The sequence below is a fragment of the Nymphaea colorata genome, chromosome 10, assembly GCF_008831285.2.
Source record: "Nymphaea colorata isolate Beijing-Zhang1983 chromosome 10, ASM883128v2, whole genome shotgun sequence".
NCBI classification, from domain to species: domain Eukaryota; kingdom Viridiplantae; phylum Streptophyta; class Magnoliopsida; order Nymphaeales; family Nymphaeaceae; genus Nymphaea; species Nymphaea colorata.
This window is the reverse complement of record NC_045147.1, coordinates 18853923-18874250: the sequence shown is the minus strand read 5'-3', so window position 1 is coordinate 18874250 and position 20328 is coordinate 18853923. Positions and strand designations below refer to the sequence as shown.

At 39.7% G+C, this 20328-nt stretch overlaps 2 protein-coding genes across 3 annotated transcripts; both read right to left on the bottom strand.

Moving 5' to 3' along the window:
• Positions 1-6474: 6474 nt before the first annotated feature.
• LOC116261935 (wound-induced protein 1) lies at positions 6475-7419 on the bottom strand. Its single transcript, XM_031640889.2, has one exon. The coding sequence runs from the start codon at positions 7138-7140 to the stop codon at positions 6811-6813; it is 330 nt and encodes a 109-aa protein (XP_031496749.1). The 5' UTR covers positions 7141-7419; the 3' UTR covers positions 6475-6810.
• Positions 7420-15569: 8150 nt separating this feature from the next.
• On the bottom strand, positions 15570-18526 carry LOC116263047 (uncharacterized). 2 transcript variants are annotated; one of them, XM_050080298.1, is made up of 3 exons: positions 18240-18526; positions 17954-18110; positions 15570-17501 (listed from the first exon to the last, which is right to left on the bottom strand). In XM_050080298.1, the coding sequence occupies exon 3, from the start codon at positions 17455-17457 to the stop codon at positions 15748-15750; it is 1710 nt and encodes a 569-aa protein (XP_049936255.1). In that variant the 5' UTR covers positions 17458-17501; positions 17954-18110; positions 18240-18526; the 3' UTR covers positions 15570-15747. The 2 variants fall into 2 exon arrangements, with proteins under 2 accessions (XP_049936255.1, XP_049936254.1); XM_050080297.1 differs by having other exon boundaries at positions 15570-18110; positions 18254-18525.
• Between the last annotated feature and the right edge of the window lie 1802 nt (positions 18527-20328).

Below are 20328 nucleotides of genomic sequence, written 5' to 3'. Positions count from 1 at the left end.
AGGTAGGATCTTTTCCAGGAAAATATATCAAAGCGTATATGATATCAAAATGTTTGTGCAGGTGAAATTTCACCCTTTCAGTTCACCCCGAATGTTTTTCAGGCTTATCAAAGGCCTCCTAAAGGGTCAGATAACAACTGCTAGCTCTTTGGATGGACAAGTTCCAGGAGGAGAATGGGAGGTCCAGCATGATATTTTCGAAGCAGGGGTTCAAATTGGTTCATTTGAAGTAGCTCATTGGGTGTATGGAATCTGGGATGACGTTACTCTTGACACGACCTGAAATTGGGTTGGGTCTATCTCTTGTTGAATGTTCAACGATGAAGAAGGTTGTTTGATTCAGTGTCACGTATATCCTGATATTAACAAAAAAAAGAAAAAAGCATGAAAAACATTTTTTAAAAGTGTGAAAAATAAATTTACATGTAAATTTATTTTACAAAATCTTTATCTTATATAAATTTTTTGAAAAATTATATTTTGGTTCATGTTAAAATTTTAAAACTATATTAGTCTCTGCTCATTAGAATTTCTGGCTTTCCTTCCACTAATTTCTATATGCTTCTATGTGTATTGTGCACCGGTTTGATGTTAACCATGTATACACGAGGTAACTAAATTTAATTCAGCAGTACAAGCCATGGACTTTGGCCATTGGCATGTCAGGCACGTATGACCATGTGATGGTACAGATTATTTTTAAATTTTATTAGAGATTAGTTTGAAAGAATCAAATCGTCTAATACACGTGTGCCTTGTTTGATGATTTCAGAAAAATAGTTTCGTATCGTTGGGTGTGTTGCTGAAATGCACCTCTGTGACTGTTCAAAGTTGAACGCCACACCTTGATGAACTGCAGTAACAAACATGTCCATATGGTGCATTTGTTCTCTCTTTGGTCAGTCTAGCTAGCTCGGGCGGGGTACAAACTTCGTGTCCAACCTTAGACTTATGTTTTTAAATTGGTTGTCGATCGAATTTACTAGCAAAAAGATTTGGAGAATCAGCTAAAAACGTGCTAATAGTGTTTCTCTTTTGTAGGAATTTGATAACAGTTTTATGAATCTGTCCTAATATTTGGAACATACTCATGAAAATACTATGTCAGCGTTCTATTGCCAAACGGCTGATTCACTGAAGAAAGCGCCCATTCTTTGTCGTCCTTTCCAAGCAAATCACTTTGAAATTCTGCAAATATCTTTTCTGTTCACCTATGTTTAAAAGCAGAAGAAAAAAACAAGTCCCTCTGGCCGTCGACGTCCCTTACTTCATCCAAATTATGACCATGTCATCAACGTGTAATACAAGAAATAACCTGTCCCCATCGGCCATCAGGAACCCCTTCTCCAGATGGTGCTATAGAGAGAGAGAGAGAGAGAGAGAGAGAGCGGGAGAGGTTTTCACTCAATTCTTATCTGTGAAACAAAATAAGGATATTAGGTGATCGAGAGAGAAAAAGAGGCTTTCACTCAATTCTTATCTGTGAAGAAAGATGAGGATGTTGGGTATTGATTATGAAATTGGCTCATAAACAGAGTCAATATGAGGTCCAGAATGTTCCATTTTCAGTTGCAGATAAGATGCCAAAACTTTTTTGTTGGCAGTCACGGTCGTTTCGTGACAAAAAGTTGAGGGCAAGATGTGCTTTAGTTCTACACAAGATCACCAACCAGATTCGAGTATAAGAATGTGTCTACTTGGAAGGCACATTCGAGGAACAAATTTGCTCTCTCCTATATGGAAAAGCGCCCCATTTGCATCCTGAACAGTGTCCACCAGACGAATCTAATTGTGCCCTTGCAGCAGTTCGGCATAAAGAATTATGGCCATGTTGTTGAAGGTGGTTAAAATATGGCCTCATTATCATCATCATTCTCAACTTCTTTTGCCTCCTTATATTCCTTTTCTGTACGTATTGGGCATTGTGTCTCAACTGGAGAAAGGAATACAAGGCCAAACAACATGTCAAGGGCGTTAAGGTAATGAACAGGATAGTTGCATGTGCACCGCGCCTTGGCATCAGGGAAACAAGTTGCTTCCAAGGATGGGGAATCTATAGAAAGTTGGGTTATGTAGCGGGTCGGGAAAAAAGTATTTCATCCCACCATTCGAATGAGAGCCGTAGAAAGAGTGCCCACAAAAATTTGTTAATTAAATAGGTAATTTCTCACTACATAAAGAATAAATATCAAAATAGGCTTGTAGTTTTCCAACTAATGGGTCTATCATTTAGACCCAGTCTCCAAGTAGAATACAGACAAAAAATACTAGTTCTTGAAGCTAAAATAGGTCCAAACGAATCGTGTGGGCGCAAGGCACATTCGGGTTCACCCTCTGCATCAGTCTTTCTGTCTGGTTCGGGTCCACAGTTGACTGACTTGAAGACTTGGAAGGGATGACAGTCGATGGGTCAAGGGGAGTTTGGACATTGATGGTGTTTCATTGATCTACGCAACTCTACATTTTGTCTTTTCTTCCACCCTTTCTGGTGCCTATATGACATTTCCGATCCGATCATGGTCCCTGCTTATTACAAAACAAAAAGTAAAAGAAAGTTCAGTTTTTGGTATGTATGATGCATTTGGTGCATGAATCTTCCCGTCCAACGCATTTTTTTGGGGAGCCTCTAGTGTATTTTCTTTGAATGTCCAAAGTCCAGACAACACTGCTGTTTGGGAGCAGTGAATTGCAGTTTTCCCAAATCCAATTGTTGTTTGGCAGCAGCTATGATGCCACAATTGCCTCTCGTAAGGATGCCAAACAGTCTGGGACATACACATAAATTCATCTGCAACTGCGCTCACAACCTCGATTTTCAAAAGCACATTTCATCTGCACACCGGTTTGGAAGAATATGCGATATTCATTCAATAGATGGGGATAAGAACAGAACATAAATGAAGGTGAGAGAGATGAAACCAATTAATAGATGCCGAAGCTACCAATGTTGGTACTCGAATATCATGTTAAAATGGTAGCACATTACGCAAACTATACAGAATATGACAGCTACATCTAGAAATAGAGGTGGACCAAATGCCCATTGATAGTAATTTCTGAACGAATATATGAAATGGCAGATGGACTAAATGATAGAAAATAAGAACATTCCAAGAAGAAAAAGTTGAAGAGAATAGTCATTTAGTGTCTTACTAAGAGTAGTCCAAAATCTACTTTGCCTTCCTAGTTGCTTTTATCTCCCTTTTCAATTAATGTTTAGAGAGAGTAGTCGTAGATATCTTTGGGAATCGAAGTTAAATAAATGCCAGGGCTGCCCACAGAGAAATAAACTACTGGGATGTTTGGCCGCTTCTTTGAGAGAACCACATGTTCAAGGTTCAGAACCACCCTTTATCTGCCCTCCCACCATTACCCATGCCTTAACAAATGAGAAGCAGTTTCTTCAGCTCTGCAAGTGCTTTTTCTTTTTTTTTTCCTCTTCATGAACCTAGTCACAAAAGTATGATCGTCATATCAAAATCCTAGGAACTGATCACATAAAAGTCTTCACCCATTATGTGGATGCTAGAAAACGATGAGCCTTTGATTTTTCAGTTCTCTTGAAATCCCGTTTTCTTAGGTTTCCAAAGCATGGCGATTGCATATAACACTAGTAATATCTTGTTTCCCAGTCAACTGTCAAAACTATACCTTCCGTTCGATTTATGTCTAAGATCATCGTCCCCAGAATTTTAAAGGCAAGACCGTTCTGGTTCAAGTTTGAAACTTGAAAAGGAATAGGTGAAACTTGAAAACGACAATCATGGCGTAGGCCATCAAGAAGCCCTTTTCATTTCCAGGTTTTGCTCGCATTAAAAACAGAAAATGGTACAAATAGCTCCCAGCAGCAGCACCATTCTTGACAGGACATTGATGGCCAAATTTTTGGTAGAACTATTCTATTCTGCAGTTTCCCTCTTTCAACATCAACCGAAGAAGAAGTAGCATCCCTGCAGAAAAGAATGGCAAAAAGAACCAATAATAGAGGTAGCTTGGTGAAGGGGGAAGCACAATTGGAACGGCCGTCTGTATCAGGGCCTTGGGCAGCCTTACTTTGTGGGAATGACGTGGAGCTGCTTCCACTTTCTGTTCATGGCTGCCCCTGCTAGCATCAGTTGCTATCACGTCCCGCAATTTCACAAACCAAAGTATGGCAAAGAAAAGAAACCAATTAAAGAACGTAAAATGCCAAATCAGAACAACCGGATAAGAATGACACATTTGTGGGAAACCTTTTGAGTCGATTTGCCAACAAAAGTTTTAGGTACATATATCTCTGCATCTTTCTGCAACCAGAAAACAAGAAAAGAAGCAACAGTTCAGGAAAAATCCCAAAATCGAATGACACCAAGTTCGATTTATCTAGCACAACCAACATCACAGGATCGCATCCTGAACTTCTTTAATGCTCCATCAACTCAGAGACTTTTGTAAACAATCTAAAACAGGCTAGTGGACCACTCTTGGTGCGAACTTTATGTTACTATAAAACCAGGATGAGTTTGACATGAACGTGGCGGCAAACATAAGAAAATAGCAAATATTCTATAATTGGCTTAATTACAGGTTCTGGTCATGTGGACCATCAGTTGGATGGAAGGAGGAAGACGAAGCAAAAGAAGTGGATATTGAAGGAGTAAGATGGACCATTTCCGTCGAGATATAATGACCGGAAAGCTGATTGTTCCGTCAATCCGACTACACTCCAGATACCACCAGACCATCCGTAAGCCTCCCCAAACAGCTGTTTTCCAGATCTGTATAGGAGGCTGACAGAGATGGGCGATGATGCTGAAAGATAATCAGTCACCTTGCAAGCCAAATCACCCAGCTGGTAAAATCGATTGGCCCAACTTATATCTAAGAGCAGAGTTATTCATCACGCGACATGTGTCTCACTTTCTGTGATCTTGTTATCTGTTTGATATTTTCTTTTGAAAATGATAGTAAGGAACCAAGAATTTTAAGGCATGCTAACTTGCGTACAAGCTTGAGTTGTAGTTTCTTTTTTGTCCTTTGAATTATTTATTTAATGGTCTATTCACACTTAATTTTTAGGCCCTTAAATTGCGAAGTGAAGCCTGTTTTTGTAACACCTTCAAACCAGAACATGCCTTGGCTTCTCTCGGGGGTGATTGCACCTGGAGCAGGCTGCAGCCGTCATGCCAGAGGCCAGCGTCCTTGAGATGCGTGCGAGATATTGTTTAAGCTTGATTATAAGGTCTTGCCTTGATTGCTGCCAAAACTCTCCCCACCTTCACCGACAGCATTATAATGTCCGTTTGATTTTCTTTGATCTTGAATTCATCAGTTTGATGTGACTTGGGTTTGGTGAAGTATTGTCATTACATTTTTCTTTTAGTCTCTAACTTTGGAGTCTCCGTCTTGCTTTTTTGTTACTATGAAACTTATGCTATCAGAGCAGAGCAAATAAAGAAATCTTAAATCCCTGAAAGATCAAACAAAATCAGCGGTAAGGAAATGTCTCCTGTAAATTTGATCTGAGGGTTTCGCCGTTTCGGTACTCAAGTCCACACCCTTTACATATTCCGTCCATTTTACCGCACCCGATTGTTTAAAATCATTCACAATTTCACATACCATCTTGTAGACCCATTTGTCAAAAATATTGATACTAACAAGTATCAACTCAAAAAATTCAGAAGAATTCGGCTGGCTTTTCCGCTGCTTGATGCCAATGCGCAGGATTCATATTGACATTTTCTTTCGCCATTCAAGTTTTATATACCAAACTACAACTTGCCTAGGTTGACACCACCGATTCGAGATTCCATCTTTTGGATAATTTTTTAACTTTAGAGAAGACGAATTCGATTCGAAGGACGATGCTGGCGTATCATTTCTTGGTACGCTTTCGAAGTCGAAAACGAATTATGTTGGCCACGACAGAAAAATGTTCCATGATAATCTGTCAATGATCATTACGCAATCGAACATTGGGTGCTGAAGTATTCGGCCAAATGTCAAGAGAAAAACGAACAAAATGACCAGACATCAGACTAAAAGAATCTGCGATTCGGATTTTTCTGTCCCCACCACTGTAAAGTCCAGACGCAGGGAGGGGAGAGAGAGTCGTTTTCAGTAGTCATCCACTTCCTCGGGAGTTGGGTAGTGACTTTTCGTTTTCCCATTTTCTGCTTCTTGGCGGCTTTCTTCCCCTGTCTCCGGTACGAGGGAGAGAGAGAATCTGAACTATGAACACCATCACCTCCCTCCCGTGAAATCCCCCTGTTTCCCCGACCACCAGAAACCAGTCGAATAAAGAATCCAACCACTTCAAATTAACAAAAAGCAAATTGTGGCAAGCTCGTGCTTCTCTCTACCCATTTCATAAATGGAATCTGCAATTCTTTTATGATAGGGAAGACAGGTCTGAAGACGACTCTTGTCTTCTTCCGTCCTGCTCCCCAGGACCCCATCCACAGCACACCACACCTCTCTCTCTCTCTCTCTCTCTTCTCGTTATGTTTAAAACAAAGCCATGAAAGCCTTTCATTGAACTCAGAGAAACAATACTACAACACCAAACATCGACAGGAATCCAACTTCTGTCCATAAGACACGAAAAAGGAAGACGCAAAAACACAGGGGACAGCAGAACAAGGAAAATGAGAAAACAACCAACGGACGCGAAAGCAACCTAACTATCCTTAACAAAAACAAAAGCAGAATCAACCAACAGAGGAAGCAGAAAAGAAGGGGGTTCTATCCCATCGGAGGAACTGCCGGTTTACGACCGTCTCTCAGAAAGACACGCGCAAGCGACAGATAGAGATTCCAGTCTTCTCCTTAGATGGCGAGAACAAGGGCGGGCATGGACTTGGCCGTACCCCTCGGCGAACTGCTTTGCCACAGTGGCAGGCAATGAGCCGACCGCTTGGACGAGGAGGAGGTGGAGGAGGAGGACGGGGCGGCGAAGCGGGTGACGGTGAGCGAGGTGTTGAAGTACTCGCGCACCTGGGTGATTACCCCATCCGCGACCGTCCAGGCGTGCACCCAAACGAGGCTGGCGTTCCGCCCCTCCGCGACGACGGTGCAGTCGCCGATCGCAGTGACGGACGACGGCTCGAACTGGAAAGACTCGTCGCTCTGCTGCTGGCCGGTGAGCATGCGCATCATATACTGGCAAGCCGGCGGCCCATGGAACCACCACTCAATGTCAGGTGCCAGCAACTGCTGCACCGCCTCCGCGTCGCCGCCGCTCAACGCGTCGTAGAGCGCTCGCACCCTCTCCCGGTTGCCCTCCTCCAGACTCGATTCACACGCTAAGTTAGCCAGTTCTTGGAGAAAGAAAGAAAGAAGAAGAAGAAGAAGAAGAAGACGACGACTCGATCGGAAAGGCCGCCTGTTCTGTGCTTCGAGACGACGAAGCTTGAGAATGGAAATGGCAATGCCGCAATGGAGGTGGAAGGCAAGGCGGGGGGTCGCTTATATAGACATGGCGGCGGCGGGCCCCATTTTCTCTGCCATAGTGGTGCGGGTCCCACTCGGGTGGCCCCACATCAGGTCAAGCGTCCCCGGGTTTGACCTCTTCGTTACGTTTCGCCTTTTCCAGCTGTCCATTTGTCGGAGAGCCGGGGAGACGATACTTTCCACGTGTCAGCATCTCCCTCGATTTGCTGCAGCGATGGACGTTGAGTGTTCGGATCAGGATGGCGACGCTTGGGGCCCGCGTCCGAAGGAAGGAGCCGCGAAGGTGTTGCTCAAGGAGGAAAAAAAAAGAAAAAGGAAAAAGGAAAAAGGAAAAGAAATAAAAAAAAGGAAAGAATTAATGTTCTAATCTCTTTATTTTTGGAGGAATCGTTAATGACCAATTTTAGAGTGATTGGATTTACATTTGATTTTTTTTTTTATCTTATTTGTCATATCTTTTTTTTAGGTTGCATTCAAACAAGTTTTTTTTCGGCATTCTGTTCATTTTCCTTGTTAATTAGCGAACCAAATATAAAAATAACCATCCTTTTCCTTTCATTCTCTCCATCCAAACAAAACTAAGCAAATTTGGTGTTTAAGTAGGTCGATCCCCCTCTAGGCCGGCCGATCTGGTTCGTCATGGCTGCCAATTTTTTTCCTCCAGTTGGATAGAATTTGTATGGTGACGAATGCCTTGGATTTTAGTCTTATTTAAAAGTCCGTCGAATCTTGGATTAACCAACATGAGGTCTCCTTGTTTTTATTGGGTTATGGTCAGTGATGTAAACGATTTAGCTTCTAGTTGGGAGGACTCAGCTTGTATTGAAAGTGTGGTATATGAAATCACGTATAATTAAACAGTTTGGATCAATTTCAAGCTAAAAAGTACTCACTTTAGATACCGGTACGATGACACAAGTACATGAATCTTATTGAAGTACCCATGTATTTTAGATCCTATGTAACATTCAATGATACGAGAACACCTCACTTCTCAAGTCCAAGGCAAACACATACCCTTCTATAACAACTGATATTCAAATTTATTCAGTTGCAAGATTGTTTATTGGTATATGATTACTTACCAAGTCCGACCAAAAGAACTCCAAAAAAATGAACTAAAAATAAGATATGTGTGATAGAACTCATCCAGGTAGGGCCCTGGTGTGGAGGTGAATCCGAATTTTGAGAATCTTATGTGACCAATATGCATTATGAGCTTGGTAGGGAAATGGAGGGAGGGACCCGAGCTTTGCCTCTATCTCTCTGACCCTCTTTAATGTCTGCGTTTGTATCTCAACACTCCTCCTTTGTGTTTGAAAGCAGCTGTGGGGATACGTTATAAACCAAACTCATACAAGTCTATTAGCCAAGCATTCACTCGTTTTTGCTACGAAACTTTTTACGGCGACATGATCTCAGAAGAGATGAGTGGTGTCACAGGCTGACTCCTTCAATCCATGCGGCATGGTAAGAGACTCCTTCAATCCATGCGGCATGATAAGAACCTATTTGCCGTCAGCCTTTAAACCATCAAAAGAAGCGCAAAGATCATTTGAAAAAAGCAAAGCTCAACGACACAGAGGAACAAACAGAGTGAGTTTAATAAATGAAAAGCAAGCTTCGGACGGAATTTCATTATTGTCGCTGGCAACAATTGATATTTAACATTATGTAAATCAAGGAGACATTGTTTGGCAGATTAGATCGAATAAACGAAGTATTTTTTTTTTTTTTGTATGCAACATCTTTAGTTGGTGTTTGGATGACATCTTCAAAAAATCTAGCTAAAGAACCAGTTTTTAAAACTTGGTTCGGACGTTTAAATGAGAAGATAAATTCTTGATTTGGGGGGTAAAGGTTAGTTTTGTGTGAGAAACTAAGAAGAAGAAGGCAGGTTTTTCATGCTCTTTTTATGAAATTGATGAGGTTTTGTAAAAATTGGATTTGGCAAAACCTAATTTTTATGTCATCCAAAAGAAAAATGACATTTTGAAGGCCAAAACTTAGTTTTCTTCTCTCAAGCTCCAAATGGGTTATTTACGTTGACAAATCCTGCAATTTCAATAATGAGTTTGTTCTAAAGTAGTTATTTTACTCTTTAAAATAATTTATTTAAAGAATATTACCTAATATTTGCTAATAAAGCAAGAACCGGCTTTTGGACATTGTGCACGCATCAAACTTTTTAATTTAATGGATAAAGGTCGTAGAACGGGTCATTTCTGCAGCCTTTAATAATTGAAAGTTGGGTAGGTGGAAAACGACTGCGGGTGGAAAAAACAAGAAAGGTGAAATGGACAGTTTCGATAGTAAATTACTACTTAATACGACATTAACTTTGTTTACTTGATTATCAAATTAATTCACATATGTGATTTTTTTTTTCTTTTAACTGTTGAATACTTCTGATGGTTTTTATATGTGCCTCACATCATTTAGACTGAGTATATCCTATATAGTGGCTTCAAAAGTGATAAACATCAACATGACACTTTTCCCTTCATTTTCATATATTTTTTTCTTTTTAAATAACAATAATAATGATAATAAGTACTTGTAGATAATATTAATGAAAGTTCCTTATAGTTTTCAAAAGCACAATGTTTAACTCATTTTGATAAGGACGCATTTGATTATTCCATATTTGAATCCATAGATATGTCATGTAAAATTCATGGTTCATTAAACTAAAGGGTCCCAAGTCAAACCTAATTTCAACACTCAAAATCTTTATTTTACCTTTTTACATTGAGAAAATGTTCGAGAGAGATGGTCAGATCTTAAGTCTATGGTTTTCAAATCCTGAAGATTTCAAATCGCTATCAAACGCCTCTTAAGGTAGAACACATGACACAATAATTTAGGGCTCTCTTTAGTATTGTGCTAAGTGTTTGGATTCAGGGGCGGACCCAAGGTGGGGTGAGCAGTGGCTTTGGCCACTCCTCAAAACCTTTTTGTTTTAAAAACATTTAAATGTAAATTTTAAAAAAAATTTATTTATCTTATTATAAATTTTTTTAAAAATAATATTCTGCTCATGTCAAAATTTAAAAAGTATAATTCAACCCCTCTCATAAAAAAAAAATCTTAGCTTTGCCCCTACTTGGATTCCTCATTGAAGTGCTTGGATTTTAATAGTATTGTTAGTGTTGTGCACTTTCACTTTAATGGAAAGTGAGATTAGACCGTCAAACTTATGAACCAATAAAAAGGAGAAAAAAAAAAACCTCAGGCAACAAAAGAACGGGGTTGGTGCCTGAGTTGTTAATTGTGAGCTTTTTCCGGCCGATTTGCATCGGAATTACGGCAACAATGATCCATTGTTAGTGTTGTGCACTTTCACTTTAATGGAAAGCGAGATTAGACCGCAAACTTATGAACCAATAAAAAGGAGAAAAAAAAAACCTCAGGCAACAAAAGAACGGGGTTGGTGCCTGAGTTGTTAATTGTGAGCTTTTCCGGCCGATTTGCATCGGAATTACGGCAACAATGGTCCATCCCAAACATATATAATGCAAAATCAAGCAACAGTTTGCTTTGAAAATACAATCTGTATTATTGGCAATAAAGCATGTCCAACGTATGGCGCCTACCCATCAATGCTGCTTGGCTCTCCATATTAGTAGAACTCTCGAGAAGAAGCAAAAGCAAGGCGGCCCACCACACTTTGAATGGGCAATGGGCATTGCATTATGGCATGGGGAAAATAAATCAAAACAAAGAATGGGAGAGCTTTGGTTCAACCTTTCCAAAAGAGTCACATCGCAACATAATCCTAATCAATTTATTCCTTTAATCACGCGAGGGTCATCTACCTTTTAATGGCTCTATCACAAGCATGCCACAATGAACGAGGTTTCAAAGGAAGAATACTTGATCAAATTTGTTTCATATAATTAATCTTTTTGCAAATTCCGGTGGCTTAAAAAATGTTCATATGGCTAAAAATTTAATAGGTAGGTGGTTTTGATTTTTTTTTTTTTTTTTTAAATCATGTTTTCATGTAAAGCTGCCAAGTTGGGGCTCATTAAATTGATTCATATGGATATTATGTTTTTGAGCGTTAATAAGTGAACTGAGTTGACAAAACACTGGCACTATGTTGAGGCTCCAATTTAGTCCTTGTCCCAAGAAACATGAAGGGGTTTGGGTTCTCTTTTTTTAAGTAGCAAGTGGTAATTCTACGTCTGGCTCACCAACTTAAAAAAAAAAAAAAAGAAAAAAGAAAAAGTAAAGAAAGAACGCAATTAAGAGCTCGTTTTTTCTTGTGTGGATATATGCAATGTGGCCTTCTCCCTCTACAACCATAATTTTCATGTCTTTTAATGTGTAACATGCTAAGGATGCAACTCACGTTTGATATTCTACCCGATTTTGATTTTTTACATGAGAATTCAGAGTTGAACCCGTAAAATGAGAATATATACCAAAATTTAGGGACAAGAAGTCTTCTAATTACAAAAATTAAAGACAAGAAGTCCCCTAATTACAATAACAAATTGCAAGACAAAAGCAAAAGATAAAATATACATTACAACTCACAAAAAACGAAATAAGAGGGGGCGAGAGAGATTGGAAGAACAGAAAGACACTATCATCCAGCCGCAGAAGGAGGACGCCGCTGTAGCCGAATGACAAAATGAACATCTTCCTGCACAAGACGAGCCACAAACTCCGGTAAAGAAAGAGAATTCAAAGTTGAGGCAAATGCTTAATAAATAACATCATAATCCATGGGCAGGTGCACATCAAATAATAAACTTTGTCCAAACCCGATTTAGTTTTCTGATCTACCCACCTAATTGAGCTTATCAAATGTAAAACGTGCCCACGTGATCACCATGGTGCTCCGGAAAAGCCAAAGAGTCGGGCGGCTGGTGGCGAGTGGGAAACCAGTGGGCTCTCCTTCCCACTAGCCCTTCCATGGCGGCCAACTTTTTTATTTTTTAAAATTTTTGCCTTTTAAAAACTTAGACATCTTAGTTGGCAGACTCATCTGGTTAGTTTCGAAACCAGTTAGTTTTGAAATTGCTCGAGTCAACCTAAATCGTTAGAAAACCTGACCACTAGTCAAAGTTGGTCTGTCTCACCCATGACTTGCCCGTGACTTGGCCGCCGATTTGAGTTCGAGTCATAGAGTTGCCAACTATATTAACCACGTAAAAGAAACACCTACTTTCTCTACAGTGCTTAATGAATTTACTTCAATTTTCGTGATAGAGCCATTCTCTATAGTGCTTAATGAAGAAACATTGTACCAGTGTTCTTATTGTCATACATTTCATTTGGCATTAGTAACAATATATAAACCAAATTCATGGAAAGCTCACAAGGTGTTCTTGATGCCAAACCACATCTAAAAACACCATGAATGCGACGTTCTTGACGATTACATCACCATCTCCATCCCAGTAAATAGAAAGAGATAAAAACAAAAAGACAGTGACCCCCACAAGATATGACCTGATGGCAACGAGCCCGATGGCTCACACCAAGCCCACTGAATCCGCAAAGGCTAGTAAGCTGCAGTGCTTGGCACAGTGGGTCTTGTGTTCTCCATGTTTGGCCGCTTAACTGCTCCCTCGCAAGAATTAGCAAAGTAGAAGATGATGAACAAATTACAGATCAATTAAGAGGATAACTTTTCTTTTTGTTTCCCTTTTTTGGGGTGTTCACCTTTTCAGTGTGAAGATATACCGAAATCAAAGCCTTTGATTGAGGAGGGGTGACGTTTGGGGTTCAGTTTTTTAATTGCACTTGCCTTTAAGTATCCGTTGTGATTAATAATCAATATTTGATTTAAGTGCTTCGATTGCCTTGGTGTTGATTAAGGATTTTGGCATCAAAAGAAAGAGTAAAGCAGATCATCGATCAACTTTAAGGGACAAGACAATGCAAAGCTCTTTTGGCGCATCTGCTCCTTCTTTTTCCCGGTTTTTGGTGGTGGTTTTGGCTTAACAGGAAGCCTCATCAAGATTGAGAGAGGTCGTGATAAATGTTTGTGGCTCTGTGCAATGGGCACGCCACGAAAAGACTGGAGCATGATTGACTGCATTATTTGTTGCAATAATAAGGTTGTGAATCTGTGCGAAGGTAGCCACAGAAGACTGCGACCTGCTAGAATCATTGATTGCATTATTGCAATAATAAGGATGCCTTCACTTGTGAACCAAATTGCGCCAAATGGGAAAATATCAAAATGTCCGCGCAGCATTCACTCACGGAGGTGCGTCCTCTCCTCCACGTGAATCTGCTTCCTCCTTTCAAGCCATCGTGCCTCTGTGAATGAATGCTCCACACATTTTGATCTTTTTCAATCAGCATTCAATTAGTTTGTGAACTGAATGGTCGGAGCTGCCGATTCTGTCAATTGGCCGATTTACTGATTCAGCTGAACTGGTTGTGAATGAATTAGAACAATTATTTTTAATGAAAAAACATAAAAAAAAAGTTTAAATGTAAATAGTTTGCTACTGATTGGTGGCATGCTTGGATTAGCGGCTTGAATTGAAAGAATTTGTCACTGATTGGTAGCCCGATTTTGATAACATTTGTATCTCTCTGTTTTCCTTCTAATGAAAACACTGATTGGTTGATAGCCTCCAGAACTTCACCAACGATCTGCTGCAATTGGAGGAGAAGGTACTCGAAACTGCCAACACCAAGAAAAAGAGGAAAGGCCATAATTTGATCTTCCTTGAATTTTTGTATATCATGGGCACTGAATGTGGGGAACTTTATAGAAAAAATATTATAGTACAGATGATTTTTTTTTTTTTCGCAAACATGGTGAATACAAAATTTTTTTAACACAATATTAAGGTGCTCTGTGTGTGTGTGTGTGTGTGAATAAACAAATTCTGTTTCAGTTTTTTGGCTAGCTACGAAGCAAACCCTGATATAGTTCCGTTTAATGGGGATAAAAGCTTAGAAACAGCTATCTTTCAAGATACTGATTCCTGCGGTTAGATCAGCTAAACATAAATTGGAAGTTCATGTCTAGACCTCAAAATTTTCTAACAGCCTGACATTGTAAGGATTTAAACAGGTTGATGACACTTTTCACCAAACTGCAGTTCGTTTTAATGCTGCAACCCGGACCTTGCTTTTTTGCCTCAAATATAAAAAATAATTATCCTTAGTCAGAAAGATACAGAAAGCTCAAAATGACAAAAAGCTAAAGATCAAATATTAGAAAATCCACACAATTAAGTTCAGAAATTGTACCCCATGATATAAAAAACCAGTTTTTGTCAAACATTTTATAGGATCCTTGGGATCTCGATAGTATAACCAGAACCTGATCTTTTTTCAACTCCTGGGAAGCGCAAGGAAAGACAAATTTCATCCCTCAACACATGCTCTCAAAGTGTCAATTGACAGTCAAGAGGTTTAAACAAGAAGCAGGAATAGGCTCTTCACATGAATATACAATCTCCAGTGGGAGAAAACAGCCCCAATAAGTTGCCAACTAAATGCCACCAACCATAGGGAAAGACCCTCTCTCTCTCTTTCTATGTGTGTGTGTGTGCATATATACTCTCTCTCTCTCTCTCTCTCTTTCTATATATATATATATATATATATATATATGTAGAGAGAGAGAGAGAGAGATGACACATGTAAATACATAATATATATGAATAATATATATTATCTTCTAGACAATAGATATGAAGAAAATAATAAAATTTGACTGAGATGTCGTACCTGTTGAATACAGAGTTCTACATAAAATATCTAGTGGAAGATGTGTAGCATGATACACCAAACTGCAGATTAAAGAAAAATATAGGATAGAATAGAAGTAACTTCCATTTATTTGTCTTGAAGGTTAATCATTGCCAAAACATGACTTTGATACCTGACCAGGTCCCAAATTTTCAATGGGATAACACACCGAGGGACATAAAACCAAAGCATCAAACTAAAAGATGATTACTTATGCTTTTCACCATGCATATAAGAAAGGAAACCTTTGATAAATTCAGTGACAATGTATTACTGTATGGGCTTTCAGGTGCCCTAGAGGGCGTATCTAGGATTCTGTTAAGGAATGGGGACCCCTCCGAAAGATGACACTCCCTTTTCCCGTTCAATGTATACTTGGTCTTCAATAGTAAACCATAAGAGATGAGCAACAACCAATGGAATCTAATAAATCCAAACATACAAGATAAAAATATTACAGGAGGGAAAAACAAATGCCAGAGTAGTGAGGTGAACTTTGTACATGAAACCAAAAAGCCATGAATGAGCAATTTGTTCTTTTAGATTCCGTTTGCATTGTAGAAACAAATGAGACTGATTCTATTCCTTCTCAATCAAATTAGGAACAGGAGCTCTCATAGTGGTATCATTTTGAAATTTGCTGTGTAAAACATCAGACGTTGAAGAATGCGCGGTGCTTGGACTGTTCTTCTGGACAAGATTAGGACTTGAAGCCCTCATCTCAGACAGGGGAATACCACCCCAAAGTGGTGAACTGGGGCCAGATCTGAACAATGGAACTAAACCATCTTCAGGAGTTACAGGTGAAAAATTAAATTGGCTGCCATCCTCAATATGATTTCTGCAACATTTATCTTCTTCAATTTCATAAAAATTACCTGTTCGAACCTCCTGTGCCAGGGAACAAACGCAACAGAATAGCCATTGCATGCAGTCTGTCACTGCAGGCTTTCCACAGCAGAAGCCATTGGAAGGAAAATTGAACCTCTTTCTCATTTGAATTCTCCAGAACCCTCCATAGAGTAAACCGAAGACACAAAGTAGGATACCTGTAATTCCCAAGCCTTCTCTGACATACTCGTTATCGATGTTGACGGCAGCTAAATTGAAGATCCAGAAAGGCGCTAAACATAATAAAATGAATGTGGCAATATGAACATACATGTTTCCAAACCCGAGCCTCTCCATGTTCCATCCAAAGACACAGAAGCTGCAGAACAGAGAAAGATATGCTACTGAAATGTCATCCCAAAGATCAAATAAACCTCCTGTCCATTCTGGATTCGTCACTGGAATACTCTGATCACCCTGTGAAGCAAAAGAATACTTTTTCTCAAGGGACTTGACACTAGGGGGACTGCCTTGGGAAACAGTTTGTGCTTCAGTATCCATTTCATATAAGTATTCCTTTCCAAGTGGACTAACAATGCAGTATATGCCAGCAATTGCAGGAGCTGCAATTGCAACAGAGACACACAGACCAACACCGATTGGTGGTCGTTGTGATCTCTTATATCCCCAATTAAGACCACATAAAGCATACTGAGCAAAGCAGTTAAGATGAAGCAAAAGTACCACAATCATCATATGTGCCCATTCATGAGGCTTGTAAGTGCCATTTTTGCAGTAGATCTTTCTAAGCTTCAAAATATCTTCACGGTTCCATCGACACAGGAGTATAAGATGGTAGAACCTTTTTGGGTGCTGATAAAGACACATTAGAGTGAATAGTGCGTTGAGAATTTGGTTGTTAACTTCAAACCATGCATCTCTCTGTGATTTCTTCCGTAATGAATGGTTCAACATCCCGGTCATGACCATAAAAAGTATAGCACCAGACACGGCGACTCCTATAATCCATACAAACAACGCCATGTTCATGGGGTCCCTTATCCATTTATTAGAAGCGGACGCCACAGAGTCCCAACTGATCTTTCCAAGAAAGGGCACGCTCAGTACTCGTCCATCCTTATCCTCATCGCCGCCAATGAATGAAACTGAGCGAGAAAATTCATCCCTCTGTTCTGCAAATCGTTTGAATTTAGCAGACGGCGAAGCTAGCACGCGAGAAGAATCTAGTCTTACAATCTCCATTGCTTTCGGAAACTTCAACGCAAATCCATGAGACTTTTTTCTGATATTGGATACGTCCAGTGTCTCCTGATCACTGAGGAAGGGTTCTCCGTTTGATGTTGAAGCATGAGAGGGAATCTGGGTCTTGTTCTCAATAACGAACTCACTTTCCTCCTGAACAACATCCAAGTGTTTGCCATCCGCGTTTGAGGCCATTCTCTATTTCCTTTTTACCAAACTCAAATCTAATAACTAATTCCCTAAATTGCCAGAGGATTTGTCAGTTCAGGAAACTAAAAAGAGAGGCTACCTATAAAGTAAAAAACCCAAACAGAGTACGAAGAGTGAGCTTAGTTTAATTGCAGAATGAATTCACACGAAATATCAAACGCGATTCGATTTTTTGAAGAACGACAACTGAGCCCAGATTCCAAATTCCATAAGCCGCGAACTCTTCGACCAAAACCCCAACAAAAAAACAAGGCCAATTCATCGATCGCACGGCTAGAATTCCCGGAACCAGAAGACCTTCTTCTTATCTTGAAAAAACTGACGAATATCGAGCAATCGACAGAAGTGATAATTGCAGGACGAAAAAATTGCCGCCTCCTCCCCAAAAAAAAGAAGAGGAACAAGAAAAAAAGAACCGAAACACTGATCTATCTTGGTGGAAAAAAGAACTTAGGAGGCAGAGGGAGTAGGTGAGACATACAAACACTGGTGGGACGAGAAGCCAACTACCTCCTCCATCGTTTCCTTCTCCTTCTATTCTTGCATAAAATTGATTAAAACTGAAAAAGGTTGACTCGGTATGTGAAGAAGGTATGGTTCTCACTTCTGCTTATTGCCCATTTTGATTGCGTTCGTCCCTACACAGATAGTTTGTTGGTGTCAGAGACCTTCAACCCAAGTCAAAGAAGGCGAACGGACGCGTAAAAAAAGAAAGAAAAGAAAAAGCCTTTTCTTTCTCAACCCTTCGAGCGATTTCTTTTTCTTACCAACTGGAACTAACCGTAGAAAGCTTTCGAGGAAAGACTTTCCGTCGTTTGCGAAATGGGAGATTATCCCAACCTGTGCCTCTGAGATCTTTACTGCTGATATTTCCTTCACGTTCTTTGGTTTCGAAGCAGTAAAACTGTAAAATGGCTCTGCCCACCAGACGAAACACCAATAATAAGAGCATCGAATCGAAGGTCGACCAGGATCCTAAATTCTTGGCATCAGTTTACTTCATTACTTAGGTAGGGACGCGACCAACCATAAAGGACCAGAATGCTTAATGAGTCGATCGCTCTGGATAAAAAGAGAACTCAACCCTGGTAACTTGGGAAAGGGCAAGAAGGTTGAAAGCGTAGAGTGCCAGATTATATCTTTTTGTAAATACAAAAGGGGATCAAAATTAATACATCGTCTAGAAACATTGATTTCTAAACTAGACTTTGGTACATTTGCGAAAAGCTGCTGTCTAGATGAAAGACTCTTGAGCAATCCAATGTTTATGAAGCTTTAGATGATTGGGCAGGGCTTTCGGATGATGCTGAACACTTTAGAGACAGAAAACTTCCATAGGTAGTGTGAAGGAAATAGGGTTGAAGAAAACTTCCATAGGCAAAAGAGAGGCTTAAAGTTCAACACTGCTGGGAGGTAGGCTCCCATCCATATTATTAACATGAACAAATGGCAAAACATTACAAAATTTAACCACAAACCCTGTGAACATAGCTATACAAGATTGAACCACAAACTGCATTGTAAAAACAAACGACAACTAGATTCTATTTCAATTTCACAATTGGCACATCTGTTTGCCAAATTGAAAACCAAGCCTTTGAAGTTTATCTTGTGTTAAAATTCTATCTTCCATCACAGGATAACAGGTCCATTTTTCTTTTGGAAGAGCAGGGCTAAAACTTCAATTGATTGTCTACTCGTCCACGAGGCAATAATTTGGAATAAATTTGTGATCTTGTTAGTTCTATGGCAGTGCTCTGCAGGTAAAACATCTCTCTCTCTCTCTATCTCCCTCTCTCTGTACATATACTTATCGGGTGAGCAGAAGGAAACCCACCTGCCCAAGTGAGTGAGAGCCAAAGCTTCCCCTACCCCGAAGTCCAGAGCTGTTTCCGGACCTGCAACGAGGCTTACTTGTAACAATCTAGGGATTTTACCGTTGCTCATAAGAAAGGTTAACGGTCAACAGGAAACCAGTTTTGTTAAAGAATCAAATCATGTAGACAGCTTGGGATCAGTCGGGACTTGAATTGATTGTGTTTCTTTATGGTTACAACCTGGACAAAGCGATCAGGCGAAGCTTCATAGCCATCACGTGAAATGGGAATGATTCACTCAGCAAGGCACCGAAGGTTCCGATTCTCTTGCAACGTATAGAGAAGAAGTGAAAAATATTAGGAATCTTTTCTGGTACAAGCTTGAAGCATATCTTAAGGAAACGATGCCTTTCATCATCTTAAGCAACACCACTTTGTAAAGCCGATTCTCTGAGAAACCAGACTGTTAACATATAAGTATTCTCATATTATATTACAAAGGACTTGGCATGACTATATAAGAATAGACCTCATAATAACTTATACTGCCAACGCTGTAGGCGTTAGTTGATATACAAACTAGAAAGGAAGTTTCAAATCAAGACTGACATAAATTTATTGGCACCAATCGATCTGATTGGACAAGAGACTTAGAATCAAGATAAGATATGGAAACCAGTGTGGATTCGAGAGCAGCCCATAAATATTCTACCTATCTTTACCCATGAAAGTGTGGTGTTTGATATATATAGTTGATTTTGTAATGATCAAATTTCAACTCACCACAATTTGGTCCGTATTTCCATAGTATTTCAAATAACCGAATACCATTCGCCGTAGATCGAATACCAAATTTGTAGTTCGAAATCTTTTTGTATATTTCTGCATGTTAGATATGTACATCAACCAAATTAGGCCTGCACAGGCACAGATAACATATATAGAATCAAGTTGGATGGAAAACGTCGTAAACTATGAAAAGTTTTAAAGGTATCTTCTTTCATAGAGGGTTTTAGGAACTTGGTTCAGGTTACAAGAA

Excerpts from the sequence above, each read along its gene's own strand:
- LOC116261935 (XM_031640889.2), bottom strand. The coding sequence starts at position 7,140 with ATGATGCGCATGCTCACCGGCCAGCAGCAGAGCGACGAGTCTTTCCAG.
- LOC116263047 (XM_050080298.1), bottom strand. The coding sequence starts at position 17,457 with ATGGCCTCAAACGCGGATGGCAAACACTTGGATGTTGTTCAGGAGGAA.